The sequence below is a fragment of the Trametes versicolor genome (assembly GCF_000271585.1).
Source record: "Trametes versicolor FP-101664 SS1 unplaced genomic scaffold TRAVEscaffold_2, whole genome shotgun sequence".
Lineage (NCBI taxonomy): Eukaryota > Fungi > Basidiomycota > Agaricomycetes > Polyporales > Polyporaceae > Trametes > Trametes versicolor.
Window position 1 is genome coordinate 3985239 of NW_007360322.1, and position 14295 is coordinate 3999533.

Below are 14295 nucleotides of genomic sequence, written 5' to 3' on the forward strand. Positions count from 1 at the left end.
GGTGAGACGCTTGCGGTTCTTGCCCCCGAAGAAGGGGAGACAGATAGGCGGGGGCGGAGGCGGGGGCGGGGGAGCCATGGCGGAGGAGGGAGAGGGTGTCGCAGAGAGGGATCAGATGGCGATCGTTGGAGGGAGAGAGGCGGTCTTGCCCCTGGGCTCAGCCAGCGCACCACGCGGCGAGAAGGCGACGACAGAGGACAACAGAGGATATCCAGATAATACCCAGTGAGAGCGCAGGAGACGTTGGACCGAGTGCGCGGTCGACAAAGTTCCCTCCCGTCCGGCGTCTACTCAATCTGCTGGCCTCCAACGACACGTGCACTCCCAATTAGGCAGTCCCAGCCTGCCCTAAACCCTTCCTCCCGGCGCCTACGTACTTCCTCCGCGCCGGCCTCGCGTCGAGAGATGGCAAGATTGGCGTTCTTGTCTTCTCGCCCTCCTCCAACCCCGCAACACGCTCCCGCTGCTCCACCAACTGAACTGCGTGAGATGAGCGATCAGTGCAACCCTGCCTGATCGCCCGGATCAGCCTCAAGCTCGCCCTCGACATTCCGAGTGGACTGTCGGCATCCGCACCGGGACGGCTCACCTCTGTGCGAACACGCCCGCCCAAATTTATCCCGCTGGAACGGTGTCCCGAAGGCCGTCTTCCAAGCAGGCGCAGACGCGCACCCAACGCCGAACACGCAACGCTGCGTCCACCCAGCGTCGCGCCCCCGGTCACGATGGCCTGCGCAGCCGCTCCAGCACACGCGCCCGGCCCCGATGACGAGCCGCGACATTGACCTGCACGCACCAGAACGCGCTGGAAGCTGGGGCCGCCTATTCAGTCAGGCACGCGGTATGTCATCGGTCCGCCTCGAGGCTAGTGTACGACGCACCTACTTCAGCCCGCGCGCGAGGCTCGACCTCGCATGTGAACCGCCATGTCTTCAACGGGAACGGGGAGTTGCGTTGTGAGAGCCTGTCTGCGAGAAACGCGGAAAACGCGCCGTCGACGTAGATCACAAGGCGCCCTGCGCAGAGCGAAGCAAAGAGAAACCGCAGGTAAGCATACAAAAAGACACCGTCCGAGACGCAGTGAGCAGACCGTGGACAGCGCGTGCGTGCAGGGTGGGTCCGAGAGAGATCAGCTGTCTGGGACCGAGGAGACGCAGCTAGATCATGGACTCGGAGATGAACTCTAGACCGCAGCGTGCAGAACGTAGTAGCCACCGGGGCCGCAAAGATGTTTCCAGACGTTCGAGAGTCAGGCCTCGAGACGATGTCTCCGGCGTCATCCAAGGAGCGCCATTTTGCGGTAGCATACTCCACCAAAGTGTGAGTGGGTGCTGTAAGACGAATGCGCATGAGACGCTCACCTATGACGATGACCTGCACAGTCCGCAGTGAGCTTCGAGGAGAGCAGCGGGGCAAGACCAGCGTCGTTCAGAAGAGCTTTGCGAATCCTAAAGAACACCTAGAGACGCGCCGGGCACAGGGCGTGTACGCTAGAGACTCCCGAGCTCCGAACACGCAGGAGGGCCTCCCGGACGTATGTTCGCAGAGAGCGTTCTATCGAGCGACGCTGCCGAAGCTCTCAGCGACTGGCGCGGATGATACGGGAGATGAACGCTCACCTATCTGCGCGCATCTCAATGCGAGAAGAGGTCCTCTCCCGAACGGAGCGATCGACTCGGTGGAGAGGTCGTTCCGAGTTCATTAATCTCGGCGAATCGCACCTGGAGGACATCTCACTTTCCCGACGTGCAATTTGGTTGCGATACCAGTTACGTGTCGTCTGAAGCAGGTATTCAAGCACAAAAAACATAGCAGATCTTGTTTTGCAAGATATGTAACACGGCGTGAGCTCCGAAGAGGTATATATCGACTAGCACAATCCGAGGGGCGGCTCCGTCATAGAAATAGACACAGAGCTGGCTGAGATATGAGGTAGCGGACACGGCCGAGGCCGCACAGTCTAGCATGGTAATCCTGCCCTGAGAGAGATAGGAGAGAATGAGAGGAGAAATGAGGAGAGGAGAGGATGCACAAAGCGTTGTGGTCGGGTGGAGCGGACCTTCTCCTCGCAGGACGTGACGAGCCCGGACGCGTGACGGCCCGGCGCGTTTGTGTCAGGTGCACCCGTCACTCATTCGCGTCACCCCTCGCCTCCTCCCTCCCGCCATCATGCCAGGGACATCGTCCAAACGTCTTACGCGTGCTTGCGACGTACCACTGGGTCCGCGAAGTAACTAGTAACTAGCGACACCATCTGACCTTGATCTCCCAACGGGTTTGCTCTGTTTTTCAAACTCCGCTGTGGCTGAATCAAAATCGAGAGGCCGTTCACTCCGCTCGCGCGGGCGCTTAATCGCGCGACGTGCGCGCGACCGACCGCGCCCTCGCGCACCGTCCAGAAAGTCCGGGCGGCTGGCCCAAGTGTTCCGCGGAACATGTTCCGCTGAACAATGGAACAACCGTGACCGTACGCAGTGACCAGAGGCGTCACGTCACTGGCCACCGCGCGCCGTCTATGCGCGTACCACCGTGCGATGACCACTGTGCCCCGCCCGCCCTTCTCGGTGCTCACGCCTCGCCACCCCGACGCGTCGCCACCCCGACGCCACGCCACCCCGATGCCTCGCCACTCCGACGGCGTGGCCACCCGTACTGTATACGCCGCGCCACCCGTACGTCGCGCCACCCGTACGTCGCGCCACCCGTACGTCGCGCCACCTACTGAACGCTTTCGAGAAGGGGCTCGACATCGTGTCGGCGGATGCCAGGGCGCGTGCGGCCAGTGTATGCTCGCCCGCGTCCTCCCAGGGCCACGGCAACAGTCGCATGGGTCAGGCTGGTAAGTTTGCTGGTAAGTCTGCACGGACCCAAAGCGAAACGGCGGGTCCGATGGTGCTAATTGTCACCATGAAGTAGGTAGTACGCATGTACCATACGAGACCGATATAAAAGACTGTCAATTCCCATATACCGCCGCCCGCATTCAGCCCTTACCTGTCGAGAAGAACGCTATGAAAGCTCAGAAGCTCGGTGCACTACTCTTGAGCAACGAAGATCTCGATGGCCTAGAGCTGGAAACAATCACCCGTTTCTTCGACATGACCTGTTGGCTTCAAGCTGAGATCGCCGCTCATCAGCCCTCCTACGTCTCATCTCCACCATTCTTGCTGCCTCGTAATGTGCACGAGTTTCTCCTGGATGCTCTAGGTATCAACAATCGCACTGCAAAAACCTTATGGGCGACACTACGCGAAGAAGTATGGGTAGAGGCGACGGAAGACTCTCCTGATATTGAGGTGCGCGCGAGAAGGATGTTGGATATGTTCCTCAAGCATGGGCCTACATACGATATTGGTATGTGTTCCTGCCATTATTTCATCGCGCTTTAACTCACCATAGTAACATGTCAAGCATTCTATAACTTCCGGCCGCCGTCGCGTACATGCCTCGATCCGAAGTGCGCTGTCGAGCTCGACATGGCACCGGGTCAGACACGGCCCAAGGAGCTTGACCATCCGCTCAGCCACTCCGCGACGCTCTTCACCAAGGACCTAGGGCCACTACCGGTTAGATCTATCTCTCTCTACTGTCGCTGTAAGTCGCTGTGCCTCTATACCTGGGAGTACTGATACTCATTCCCTTGCTTAGCATGCCACACTCGCTATCATCCGGACTACTATGTCCACAGCAGTGCGACAATGCGCACATACTATGCAAACGTTCCCCGAGCCCTCCAAGTGGCAACCCACTACTTCGTGACGGCAGAGCTGTGCGAGCTATTCGCTAATATGATGACCTTCGCCTGGTACGACATGTTCTGTTGCAGCGGATGATGTATGACTGACAAACCTATCTCTATAAAACCCCCTTTTGAGCTCAGAAGGGACGTAGTAAGGTGTAGTAAGGTCATTGTTAGGGCCGTAGCTCCGCAACCGTTACAGATTACCCCTTACTACATTGCGTTTTCCAGTAGCCCCGCTTCTTGGCTACACGTCGGTGGTGGTTACGAGGCGGTGGCTGCGCTCCCCGTCCCACAACGCGCTTACTACGTAATGTAGTAAGGGTATTGGATGTAGTAAGCCATGTAGTAAGCTCATTCTGGCTAGGGTTCACCATGGGTAGGGCTACCCGTGACGGGTTTGACCCGAGGGTCATGCGGGTAGGGGTCGGGGTCAAGGGAAGAGCACCCGCGCTGCACAAGACCCGTACCCGTGCAGGACCCGCCACCCGTGCGCCAAACCCGTCGGGCTTGCCTTTTCGGTACGCCGGTCTACTGAACGCCGGCGCTTGGCAAGTTGACACAGCCATTCAGCCACACATGGAAATATAAAATTCCGGCCGCTGTACAGTTCTTATGTAATCTCAGCTATATCCCTACGTGTCCGTGCCAGCGCGACTCCGACCAAACTTCACTCCCTTCTCATACTTGATCCTGCCCTCGCACTGCAATCCCCATGTCGACCAAGCGTACCGCTATGTCCACCGGAGGGCGCGCACCGTCCAACATCAAGAAAGCCCGCCAGTCCGGTCCCGCATCGGACGACGCGAGCGAGCCGGCCGCAGTTCCTCGTGGCCGCCGCGGACTCGAGCGCATGCCGACGGACACATCTGTCCGCTCTTCGGGAACCACCTCTTCCTCCCAGCGTGGCGGTAGCCGCAAGACTACTTGCCGCACCGAGGAGGAGGAGCGTGCTGAGCTCGAGCGCGAAGGCATTGTCGTTGTTGATGATGATGCCACCGAGGCCACCGACGCGAAGTCCAGTGACGAGATGGACGTCGACGCTGTGCAGCCCGGCAGCGACGAGGAGGAGGAGTCCTCGGAAGCGGAACTCGGTGAGTATGTTGACACATCGCAATTTGGACACGGCGGCTTACAGAATATCGCAGAGCGTCTGCGCGCGGACTGGACCTCTCCCGTCTACGCCTTCTACAAGGCCACGCCGGAGATAGTCTACGAGAAGAACCGGCGCGCGCACGTCTTCGCGTGTGTCGCCAAGGGCTGCAAGTACACCTGCCGCCGCTTTCTCGACACCGGCGACTCGTCATCCACCGGGAACCTTCGCCGCCACGTCCGCAAGTGTTGGGGTGCTGAGGTGCTGAAGCAGGCCGACATGGCCGCGAGCGTTGCGGAGGTCCGCGAGAAGATCGTCGGGGGACTGAAGCGCGACGGTGTGATTACCTATAGTTTCGCGCGCAAGAAGGGCCAGGTTTCGTACTCTCACCGTACGCACACCCGTGCCGAGACCAGGTATGTCGTCCATACATCTGTGTGAATACATGTGAGCTGAGCAGACGCAGGGTCGAGATCGTTAAGTGGGTGACTGAGAGCATGCGGCCGACTCTCATCGTCAAGGACCCCGGGTTCCAGTGCCTGATGAAGACAGGCCGCCCGGGGTATTGGATCCCCTCCCCGACGACCGTCGCCCGCGATATCAAAGTTATCTACACTAAGTGCCGCGAGAAGATCGCGCGCCTGCTGCAAGAGTACGAAGGTGAACTGAGCTTCGCTACCGACGCATGGAGCTCGAACAACCACCGCGCATACATCGCGGTGACGGTGCACTTCGTGCTGAGGGATGAGCCAGTCAGTATGCTGCTCGACTTGCTGGAGGTTCCCGAGGTGCGTCGGTGATGCAACACTCACCTCAGCCGCTACCTCCTGACGTGCTTTCCTTCCAGTCCCATTCGGGTGAACGACTCGCCGAGGCCTTCATGCAGGTCTTGCGCGACTTCGGAATCGAGGATAAGGTAGGTTACATTCAAACTCTCACTAGTAATGACGCACTGACATGGTTGTAGATGCTCGGCCTCGCGTGCGACAATGCATCCCCCAACGACGTGATGACAAACATTCTGGGTGAGCGTGTCGAGAGCTTCGAGGGGGACCTTGGGCGCGTGCGCTGTTTCGCACACGTCATCAATCTCGTTGTGAAAACCCTCCTGCGCCAGTTCGACGTACCGAAAGCGAAGACGACCCTGGACGTTGATGAAGAGGACGAGGAGCTTTATGAGCTCGCCGAGGAGGACGAGGAGAATGGCGAGAATGAGGGTGAGGGGGATCTGGGCGAGGACGGCGACTTCGCGCTCCCAAACGGTGCAGAGGGCGGGGATGATGCTGAGGGTTGGGTCGACGAAATGGCGGCCATGACGGATGACGAGCGCATCGAGTTTGAGCGCAAGGTTCGGCCTGTCCGTCTCTGCTTGACGAAGGTAAGTCAGCTACATCTGTGGCGAAACACTGTTAGTGCTCACGTACCCGTAGATCCGCAAGTTCGCGTCCAAAGTCGTCAACTCCACGACAATCCTCCTGCCCGCCTACAAGAAACGAGTGGCCGCGTTGAAGATGCCGGAGCGTCTGATCCCGCGCGACGTGTCCACCCGGTGGAACTCGACGTATGATATGTTGACGGTAGCGTTGGAGTACAGGAAGGTCGTCGATTCGATGTGCGCGGACAGAGATCTTGGACTGCGGAAGTACGAGTTAGGTGCGCGCGAGTGGACGATAGCTCGCCAGCTCACCGACGTCCTGAAGGTGTGAACTCTAACCTTATTCCTTGAGCTGTGCAGTGCACGCGAGCTGACGAACCTTATTCCCTCCCGCGTCCCTCTGCCACACGTGTCTGCGTGGACGTCCACTCTCCCCTCGCCTCGTCGACCTCGCCGCTCAGGTGTTCAAGGATGCTACATACTTCTTCTCGCGCGGCACTCCCAACTTGGCGACAGTGATCCCGGCCATGGATCTCATCGACCAGCAGCTCGCCACGAAGCACCTCCAGACCGCCAAATACGACTTCGCGATCCGTACGGCCATGGGCTTGGCCAAGAAGACCTTGAACAAGTACTACGAGCTCACGGACGCCTCAAAGGCGTACAGGATCGCCATGGGTACGTCTAATCTCATTTTGAAAGTCATTTATCCGCTAATCCGCACTGTGTTGCAGTGCTTCATCCGAGCTACAAGAAGGCCTACTTCGAGAAGGCCGGGTGGCTCCCGGAATGGATTGACGTCGCCGAGGAGCTCGTCCGCACGCAGTTCAACAAGAAGTACGCGAACATCCCTCTGGACACCGACAGCAACGGCGGCGACGGCGACCGGGACAACGAGGATGATGGGGGCCGCGTCAACGCCCGCGCGACGCATGCATCTGGTGACAAGGTGAGTGTCGTCTGGCGTGTGAGTGCTCTGCATGTAAACTAATCCAGATAGGCCCAGGAGAGCAGCGACAACATCTTTGATAACCTCCCCTTCCTCACCGGCGCCGTGGAGCCTGCCGACGTCGATGAACTCAAGCACTACCTCGCGGCTGACGTCGAGCTGGTCAAGGACGCCGTCTCCTGGTGGCAGGGAAAGCGTCAGAAGTACCCTCGCCTCTCCCGAATGGCGATCGATTACCTCAACATCCCCGGTTCGTCAACAGCGTCGCTCGATTGTTTATTAACACATACTGACACTGGGATATCTAGCTACCTCCGTCGAGGTGGAGAGGGTCTTCAGCCGTGGTCGGCTGCTGCTGACGCACGTCCGCAACCGGATGATCGCGGAAAGCACGCGCGCGAGCATCTGTCTCGGAATTTGGGCCCAGCATGGCCTCGTGGACACAGCTGACATGTTCGACGCCGCCCAGCTCCCTGAGGTGGAGGAGAACGAGTGACGTCGACGTCAACACGTCTCTAGGTACTAGAAAGTTGATTGTCCTTAGCCCGATCGATCCGCCTCGCGCCGCTCATGTAATGCGTTTCTGCTACGATATTCTGATCCTCGTTGTGCCTACGATGTCCGCCCCGTACTAGACCATATTCTACTGATTTTGCAGGAGATAACACCGCAAGGCACTAACACGTTGCCCGTCAGCGGCGCCCTCGCGCTGATTTAAGACTTGACTCAGACTCTGTTGTCGCCCCGCTCCCCTCTCACCAACACCCATCTCTGTTCGCTGCTCTCGCCCACGACGACGACAACCACAATGCCGACCGCTGCTACGCCCGAATCGACCCTCCGCCTCTTCGTCGACTCCTGGACTAGTCATGCGGGGCGGGGCTCGTTCACTTCTGTGGTCGCGCGCATCGAGGACAACACCACAGAAGTCAATGTGAGTACTAATTTGTCTCCCTTTAGTGCACAGCTAATACTACCTACAGTTCACCCTCCCGGACAATTACGCGGACCTCGCCGCATCGCGCGCACGATGGGAGGGGTGGCTAGAGGTCATCAATCATCCCACCGGCCAGGGAATGTTCCCCGCGTCGACTACGGAACGGCAACGTGCTGCGCTCCGCGGGCTCGCGCGCACGCTCGTTCTCTTCAGCATCGACGACGCGAATGGCGAACACCGGCGGGACTGGCCGCATCTCATCAACCATATCCGCGAGATCGCCGCAAGAGAGGGCCTCACGGGCGAGCGGCAGCTTGAGCTCGTGCTCGACTGGGCTCGCGTGGAATACCAGGTATGTCATGCTTATGTTTTGTGTATATACGTACAGCTGGATTGCTCAAGATCACAGACTTCTAACTCTTGGCGAGCCGAACGGGCGCGCGCGCGCGATGCAACTGCAACCACGGACGCCAACACCACCGCGGAGACGCGGCGCGACGTTCGCGAAGCCGCGAGCGCTGGTGACTCGGACGACTCGGAGGCCGTACAGGTGGCAGGCTATGATAGTGATTCGAGCATCCCGTCGTTAGTGACTGTCTGCCACTCGGATTCGGAGTAGAGTAGTGTCACCGTGTTTTCCTTCGTACAACATAAGAATCGCGTCGAGTTGGACTTGTTTGACTCTGTGTGTATACCTGGACCCGGCTGAGAACCCGTGACGGGTGCGGGTAGCGCCCAACCCGCGTGACTCGGCGCTTAACCCTTGACCCGCACAACCCGGGGGTCTGCGGGTACGGGTCCTGCGGGTCATGGGTGGGGGTCAAGGCAAAATGACCCGGGGGTGACCCGTGGTGAACCCTAATTCTGGCCCAGGAACCCACGTAGTAAGGTGATATTATGGTATATTCTGGTAGCCCTTGGCGGTGGCTATCCGATGCTGGTGCGATTGTGGCTGTGCACCCACTACAAAAATTCGCTCTCACCACTGCCATCCCCGGTCAGCGTCCTGTCTCTGGCATAGGTAGGGTAGTAAACTGAACTCTATATGGCCCCTAGTAGCTCCCAGTGACGTCTATAATGTGCAATTTATTCCATATCAATAGCTGTGCTGGGGGTCAAGATATCCCACTGGCTCTGCCAAGCCCTGCCATATGCTGCCCAGTGCAAGGCTCATATCTCGCCCAAAAACCGTGTAGTAAACTCACTTTTTTCCACATTCCTATAGCCCTCAATCAGGGCTACAAAACGCACCTGGTATCATGAATTAACGCCCACTGGTTGTCTCAATACTGGCTTACTACATTGGAGGTCAGTCTGGGGGACAGATATGTGCAAGATTCCTATCTCGCCCAAAACCCGTGTAGTAAACTCACTTTTTTCTACCTCCTTATAGCCCTCAATCAGGGCTACAAAACGCACCTATTTTCATGAGTATAGCCCCAGTGGTTGTCCCAATACAGGCTTACTACATTATTACTATATGAGGAAGTCAGGCTTGGTGACAGGTATGTGCAAGGCTTCTATCTCGCCCAAAACCCATGTAGTAAACTCACTTCTTTTTACCATCTTATAGCCCTCAATCAGACCTACATAACGCACCCTGTTTCATCATTTCAACTGCTCTGGTTATCTCAATAATCGCTTACTACATAATGTAGTAAGCTTTGGGTGCAGAATCAGTGCAGGGTCCATATCTCGCCCAAAACCCATGTAGTAAACTTACTTCTTTTCATGGTCTGATAGCCCTATACCCAGGCTACATAATGCATCTTGTTTCATGATTATAACTGCTCTGGTTGTCTCAATATCAGCTTACTACATTTTGTAGTAAGCTCTGGGTGGCACATGCATTAAAAGCAATGCTGGGTCATGAATGGGTCGCTCAGACTGCAGCTTTGCTCCGATTAGCGCCGAATTTGAACGCCGAGCAGCCCTCACACTGTCCTACAGATGTGTCAAGTTACAAGACATAAGAGTGGGTATTCACATCCCGGCGCACCAGGGCTCTTCATTCTGGCAGCCTGCATGGGCTTGAAATGATAAGTCCAGCGCTGTGGCCACAGCCCTGCGCCGATCCGCGCGAAATTTAGACGCCCGGTGGCGATGCCATGGCGCTACTGGTGCGCGCAGTTTCGGCGCCTCGCGATGAGCGCTTATTCGTCGAGCGGCTGGGCAAGTGGCACAGGCATCCTTCAGGGGGGATGCAGGAGTATTTCCTCCGCTGCGACTTCAATACAGCTCCGATCGGAACGAAATTTGAACGCTGGATACCTACCAATGTATTCCATGGATGTTCCAAACTCGCGCTGTTTCTGGGCAAAACTCCGCTCTCGAGAGATGCATCAATACTATATGCTTGCACACGGGCACGTGGAATTGTAAATCACCCGCTGCGAGCGCGTTTTTGCGCGTTTCTGCGCAACGCGGTGTGCGTATGATAGCCACCCATTAGTACTACATATATCCCAAGTATCGTTTTCTCGCGGGGAAAACTCAACCCTCGAGCCATTGAATACCAAATATATGGCTGTACGAGCGCACTGAGAACATGGGGCATCCTAAATTGGCGATTGCGGGCGCATTTCTGCGCGGATTTGCGCGCGGCCGTATGCGTCAGGTAGGCAAGGCCAAGTGCTATACATGCCTTGAGTATTGTTTGCGCGTCGGCCAAACTCGCGCCTCTAGCCATTGAAGACTGCATATGCAGCTGCACCCGCGCGCCCAGAATAGTAAATGACCCACTGCGGGCGCGTTTCTGCGCGTTTTTGCGCGACGCGGTGCGCGTCTTGGCGTCATCACATGTGGCTAAATATGCCCCAAGTATCGTTTGCTCGCGGGCCAAACACAGGCCTCGAGCCACTGAACGCGAAATATATGGTTGCACTCATGCACGGAAAATTATAACATGGCCATTGTGGATGCGTTTCTGCGCCGATCCGCACGACGCGGTGTGCGTCTGGTAGCCATATGCTAGTGATATATATCTGTCACGTATCGTCTGCGCGTCGCAAGAACTCCGCTCTCGAGGCATTATATACCAAATATACCGTCAATGGTGTGCACCTGGGATCGTAAACCGGCGACTGCGGACGCATTTCTGCGCGGATTCGCACGACGCTGTGTGCGTTTTGTAGCCACATGTAAGCACTATATAAATCCCGGATATCGTCTGCGCGTCGCCAAAACTCGCGCCTCGAGGCATCATATACCAAGTATATGACTGTTTCGGTGCACTGGGAACATGGGGAATCGTAAATTGGCAATTGTGTGCGCATTTCTGCGACGATTTGCGGGCCGCCATATGCATCACGTAGTCGGAGACGAGCACTATACATGCCCTGAGTATCGCCCCCCCTGGGGCCAAATCCGCACCTTGAGACATTAAATACTAATGCTATGTGCTGTCATGTACCTCTCATTGCTTGCTGTTCCCCGTTCTCGTTTATGCTCGGATAATCACGCAATTTTGCCTCTGGTTGGCCCTGATACACCTACACACTCCCATGAAATTTCACCCCATTACACCCAAAACTCGCAGCACTACATGGTTTCTCCTACCACCTCCCTACTCTTGGCTCCCCCCCTCCTTCTCCTTGGCTCCCTCAGCCATCTTCTCCCTCTGCTTATCCACAAACTGCTGCAGGTCACTGAAGGCAAGGTCCCACTTCTCCTTGTCCTCACCATAGGACTGCGCCACTCCCTCGAATAGCCTCAGGACTTGATACTTCCCAGCTTGAATGTATGGGGAGGCACCCTGGTGAAAGGCCCCCTCGCTGACCTTGACGATGGCTTCCCGCTCAGCATCTGAGGCCTCGAACCAGGCAGGTTGCATCTGGGAGGCATCCGGTGCGTTTGCAGGCAGGTGGGTGTCATGCAAGGGGTGCTGCATCCCCCTGGACCCTGCAGGGTCCTGGTGGCCCTGAGTAAAGTTCAGCCTCTGGTGCTCTGCATGTCAAAAATGCGAACACTCACCACAGCGTCAAGAAGCTCTTCATCCAGACTGCGTAAGACTGGCTCCCGCTCCTCCTCTTCTGTACCTGTAAGAGTCTAATAAGCATGGGTTGCTAACATGAATACAAAGGCACTCACCTTCAAGCTGCTTGCGCTGTTTGGCCTTGCGACGCGCCAGGCTCTGCTCGTTCTCCGCCTCCTCATCAGAGGTCTTGCTGTCATCAGAGGACTCCCCATCCGTCCGCTTCCTCTTCTGCGTACTGAGGGCAGCGAGAGCAGCAGGGCCCTTGCCACCCTGTGTAGGACGAGGGGCAGTCATTTCCTCTTGCAGGGTCTAAAAGCGAATTATGTGAGCTTACAGAAGTACAATACTAGCAACTTTGCCACTTACCTCAATGGTAGGCTGTTCTTGGGCCTAACACTATAATACCTGCCACTGAGGTCAGTGGCACAAATACGGGTGGATACGGATTGAATACGGAGGCCATAGCTCGGGAACCGTTAGGAATTCTACCCCGTATTTGCACGTTTCTGAGTAGCCCTGGGTCTATCTCTATAAAACCCCCTTTTGAGCTCAGAAGGGCGGAAGTAAGGTGGAAGTAAGGCGGAAGTAAGGTCGTATCTCGGCAACCGTTAGGGATATACCCTTACTTCCAAAGGTTTTATGGTAGCCCCGCTTCTTGGCTACACGATGGTGGTGGTTACGTACCGGTGGCTGTGCGTCCGGGCCGACGGTGAGCTTACTTCCGTCGGAAGTAAGCGTATCGGACATGGAAGTAAGCTTTTCCCCCACAGCAACCCTGGAAGTAAGGTCATTTTATGATATATTCTTGAAGCCCTCGATCAGGGCTACAACAAATGAGTACGATTGTGGCTGTGCACCCACCCCAAACATGGGCTCTCCCCTGTGGGCTGGGCTGACTGGGCCATATCTCCGCAGCAACTATGGAAGTAAACTCACTTCAAAGTGGATTTAGGGTTAGGGAGGAGGAGCACAACGAGCGAAGCGAGTTGTGCGACGACGACGACGAGTGGGGAGTCGAACTAGGACAACAGGGGATGGAGAAAACTCCAACCCATCCTGTTTCGACTTTTAACAGTCTCATCAGGTCCTGTATAGTTCATCCGATAAGGTTTTTCCCGGCATCGCGGCCGGAACTACGGCCTGCGCAATGCGTAACATTGCTTACATGGGATATCCAATCGCGGATACGCGATTGGCTGCTATTGTTCGAGCTGTTCTAACAATAGTATCTGATTACTGATGCTGTTCCCGTCATCGGCGCACAGCTCCCGTGCTGTGACTAATGCTGATGATCTGCCATGAATGATGTCATGGTCCAGGCTGCGCATGACGCGACGGTCTAGGCTATGACATCACCTAATCGATCGGAGATCTCCTATGATGTAACATCACGTGATATGCCAGATATACCTTGTGCCGCCTGTTAGGGTTCGGTTAGGGTTCGGGTTTTGGTTAGGGTTCGATTAGGGTTCGGGTTAGCTATAAAAGCGTAATCAGTTATCGCATATAACGACGATTAAGTCGTTGCTAGAACACGTACGGTTAGGGTTCGGGTTAAACCGCGATACCGCCTGGTGAGCAGGCCGTACGAGTTGCTAAAGCAATATTAGAGAAAGCCAAGGAATTGCTACAATGAGTCATGCTCCCGCTACGCGTTGAGCCTCGGGCAACCGAGAGCACACCGCGCCGCAACAACGGGTAATCATCGAAGTCAACATATTCAGTTATTCTTTTCCAGACATGCGCCAGCTTGGACCTCACCGGGCACGCACTCGCGCTAACAAGGCACCCTCAATGAGCAGTTAAGCCGGGGTCACTTTAAACTGGGTCCTGTTGCAAATCGCTTCTACACTGGCTCCGCCCGAAGGCGGATCCCACACGTCCCTATGCATGGGAGTGATGGTTGAGATCTTAATGGACCATGTGCGCGTTCCGGTGTCCCAGGCTCCTGGCGGCTTAAAGGGCCAGCGCGGGCATCTGGAGGAAGGTAACTGAATGCGATGACCTGTTTTCCCCGCATCGCTTGCGCGACATACCCCGGCGCACCCGCTGCGCAAGCACGCAACTAGAACTGGGGCTTATTGGGGGACGGTGAACGCCGGTGCATGTTCTCACGGTGGTCTACGAAATAAGATCGTATGTCATAAGAACCGGACGGTCCGGCGGTAGCAGTTGGTTGCGCGAGAGGGGTGCTTATTTCCTCTTCGCTAACCTTTTCATCGAGCT

At 56.5% G+C, this 14295-nt stretch overlaps 6 protein-coding genes across 6 annotated transcripts; 5 read left to right on the forward strand and 1 right to left on the reverse strand.

Annotated features, from left to right (window-relative positions):
- Positions 1–3065: 3065 nt before the first annotated feature.
- On the forward strand, positions 3066–3803 carry TRAVEDRAFT_85831 (uncharacterized protein; the record flags this gene model as incomplete). Its single annotated transcript, XM_008036509.1, has 3 exons — positions 3066–3354; positions 3412–3594; positions 3649–3803. Coding segments are annotated over 3 exons (627 nt in total), but the record flags the coding sequence as incomplete, so codon positions are not given.
- Positions 3804–5799: 1996 nt separating this feature from the next.
- On the forward strand, positions 5800–6003 carry TRAVEDRAFT_98882 (uncharacterized protein; the record flags this gene model as incomplete). The annotated part of the gene is made up of 1 exon (XM_008036510.1): positions 5800–6003. A coding segment is annotated over one exon (204 nt), but the record flags the coding sequence as incomplete, so codon positions are not given.
- Positions 6004–6400: 397 nt separating this feature from the next.
- TRAVEDRAFT_95943 (uncharacterized protein) lies at positions 6401–6988 on the forward strand (the record flags this gene model as incomplete). The annotated part of the gene is made up of 3 exons (XM_008036511.1): positions 6401–6532; positions 6669–6885; positions 6942–6988. Coding segments are annotated over 3 exons (396 nt in total), but the record flags the coding sequence as incomplete, so codon positions are not given.
- A 288-nt stretch (positions 6989–7276) lies between these two features.
- On the forward strand, positions 7277–7652 carry TRAVEDRAFT_113459 (hATC-domain-containing protein; the record flags this gene model as incomplete). Its single annotated transcript, XM_008036512.1, has 2 exons — positions 7277–7406; positions 7465–7652. Coding segments are annotated over 2 exons (318 nt in total), but the record flags the coding sequence as incomplete, so codon positions are not given.
- Positions 7653–7964: 312 nt separating this feature from the next.
- Positions 7965–8712, forward strand: TRAVEDRAFT_43957 (uncharacterized protein; the record flags this gene model as incomplete). Its single annotated transcript, XM_008035755.1, has 3 exons — positions 7965–8090; positions 8140–8445; positions 8503–8712. The coding sequence occupies 3 exons, from the start codon at positions 7965–7967 to the stop codon at positions 8710–8712; spliced, it is 642 nt and encodes a 213-aa protein (XP_008033946.1).
- Positions 8713–11658: 2946 nt separating this feature from the next.
- Positions 11659–12816, reverse strand: TRAVEDRAFT_43958 (uncharacterized protein; the record flags this gene model as incomplete). Its single annotated transcript, XM_008035756.1, has 5 exons — positions 11659–12012; positions 12066–12130; positions 12183–12378; positions 12436–12459; positions 12754–12816. 5 exons carry the CDS (start codon positions 12814–12816, stop codon positions 11659–11661), a joined length of 702 nt encoding a protein of 233 aa, XP_008033947.1.
- Between the last annotated feature and the right edge of the window lie 1479 nt (positions 12817–14295).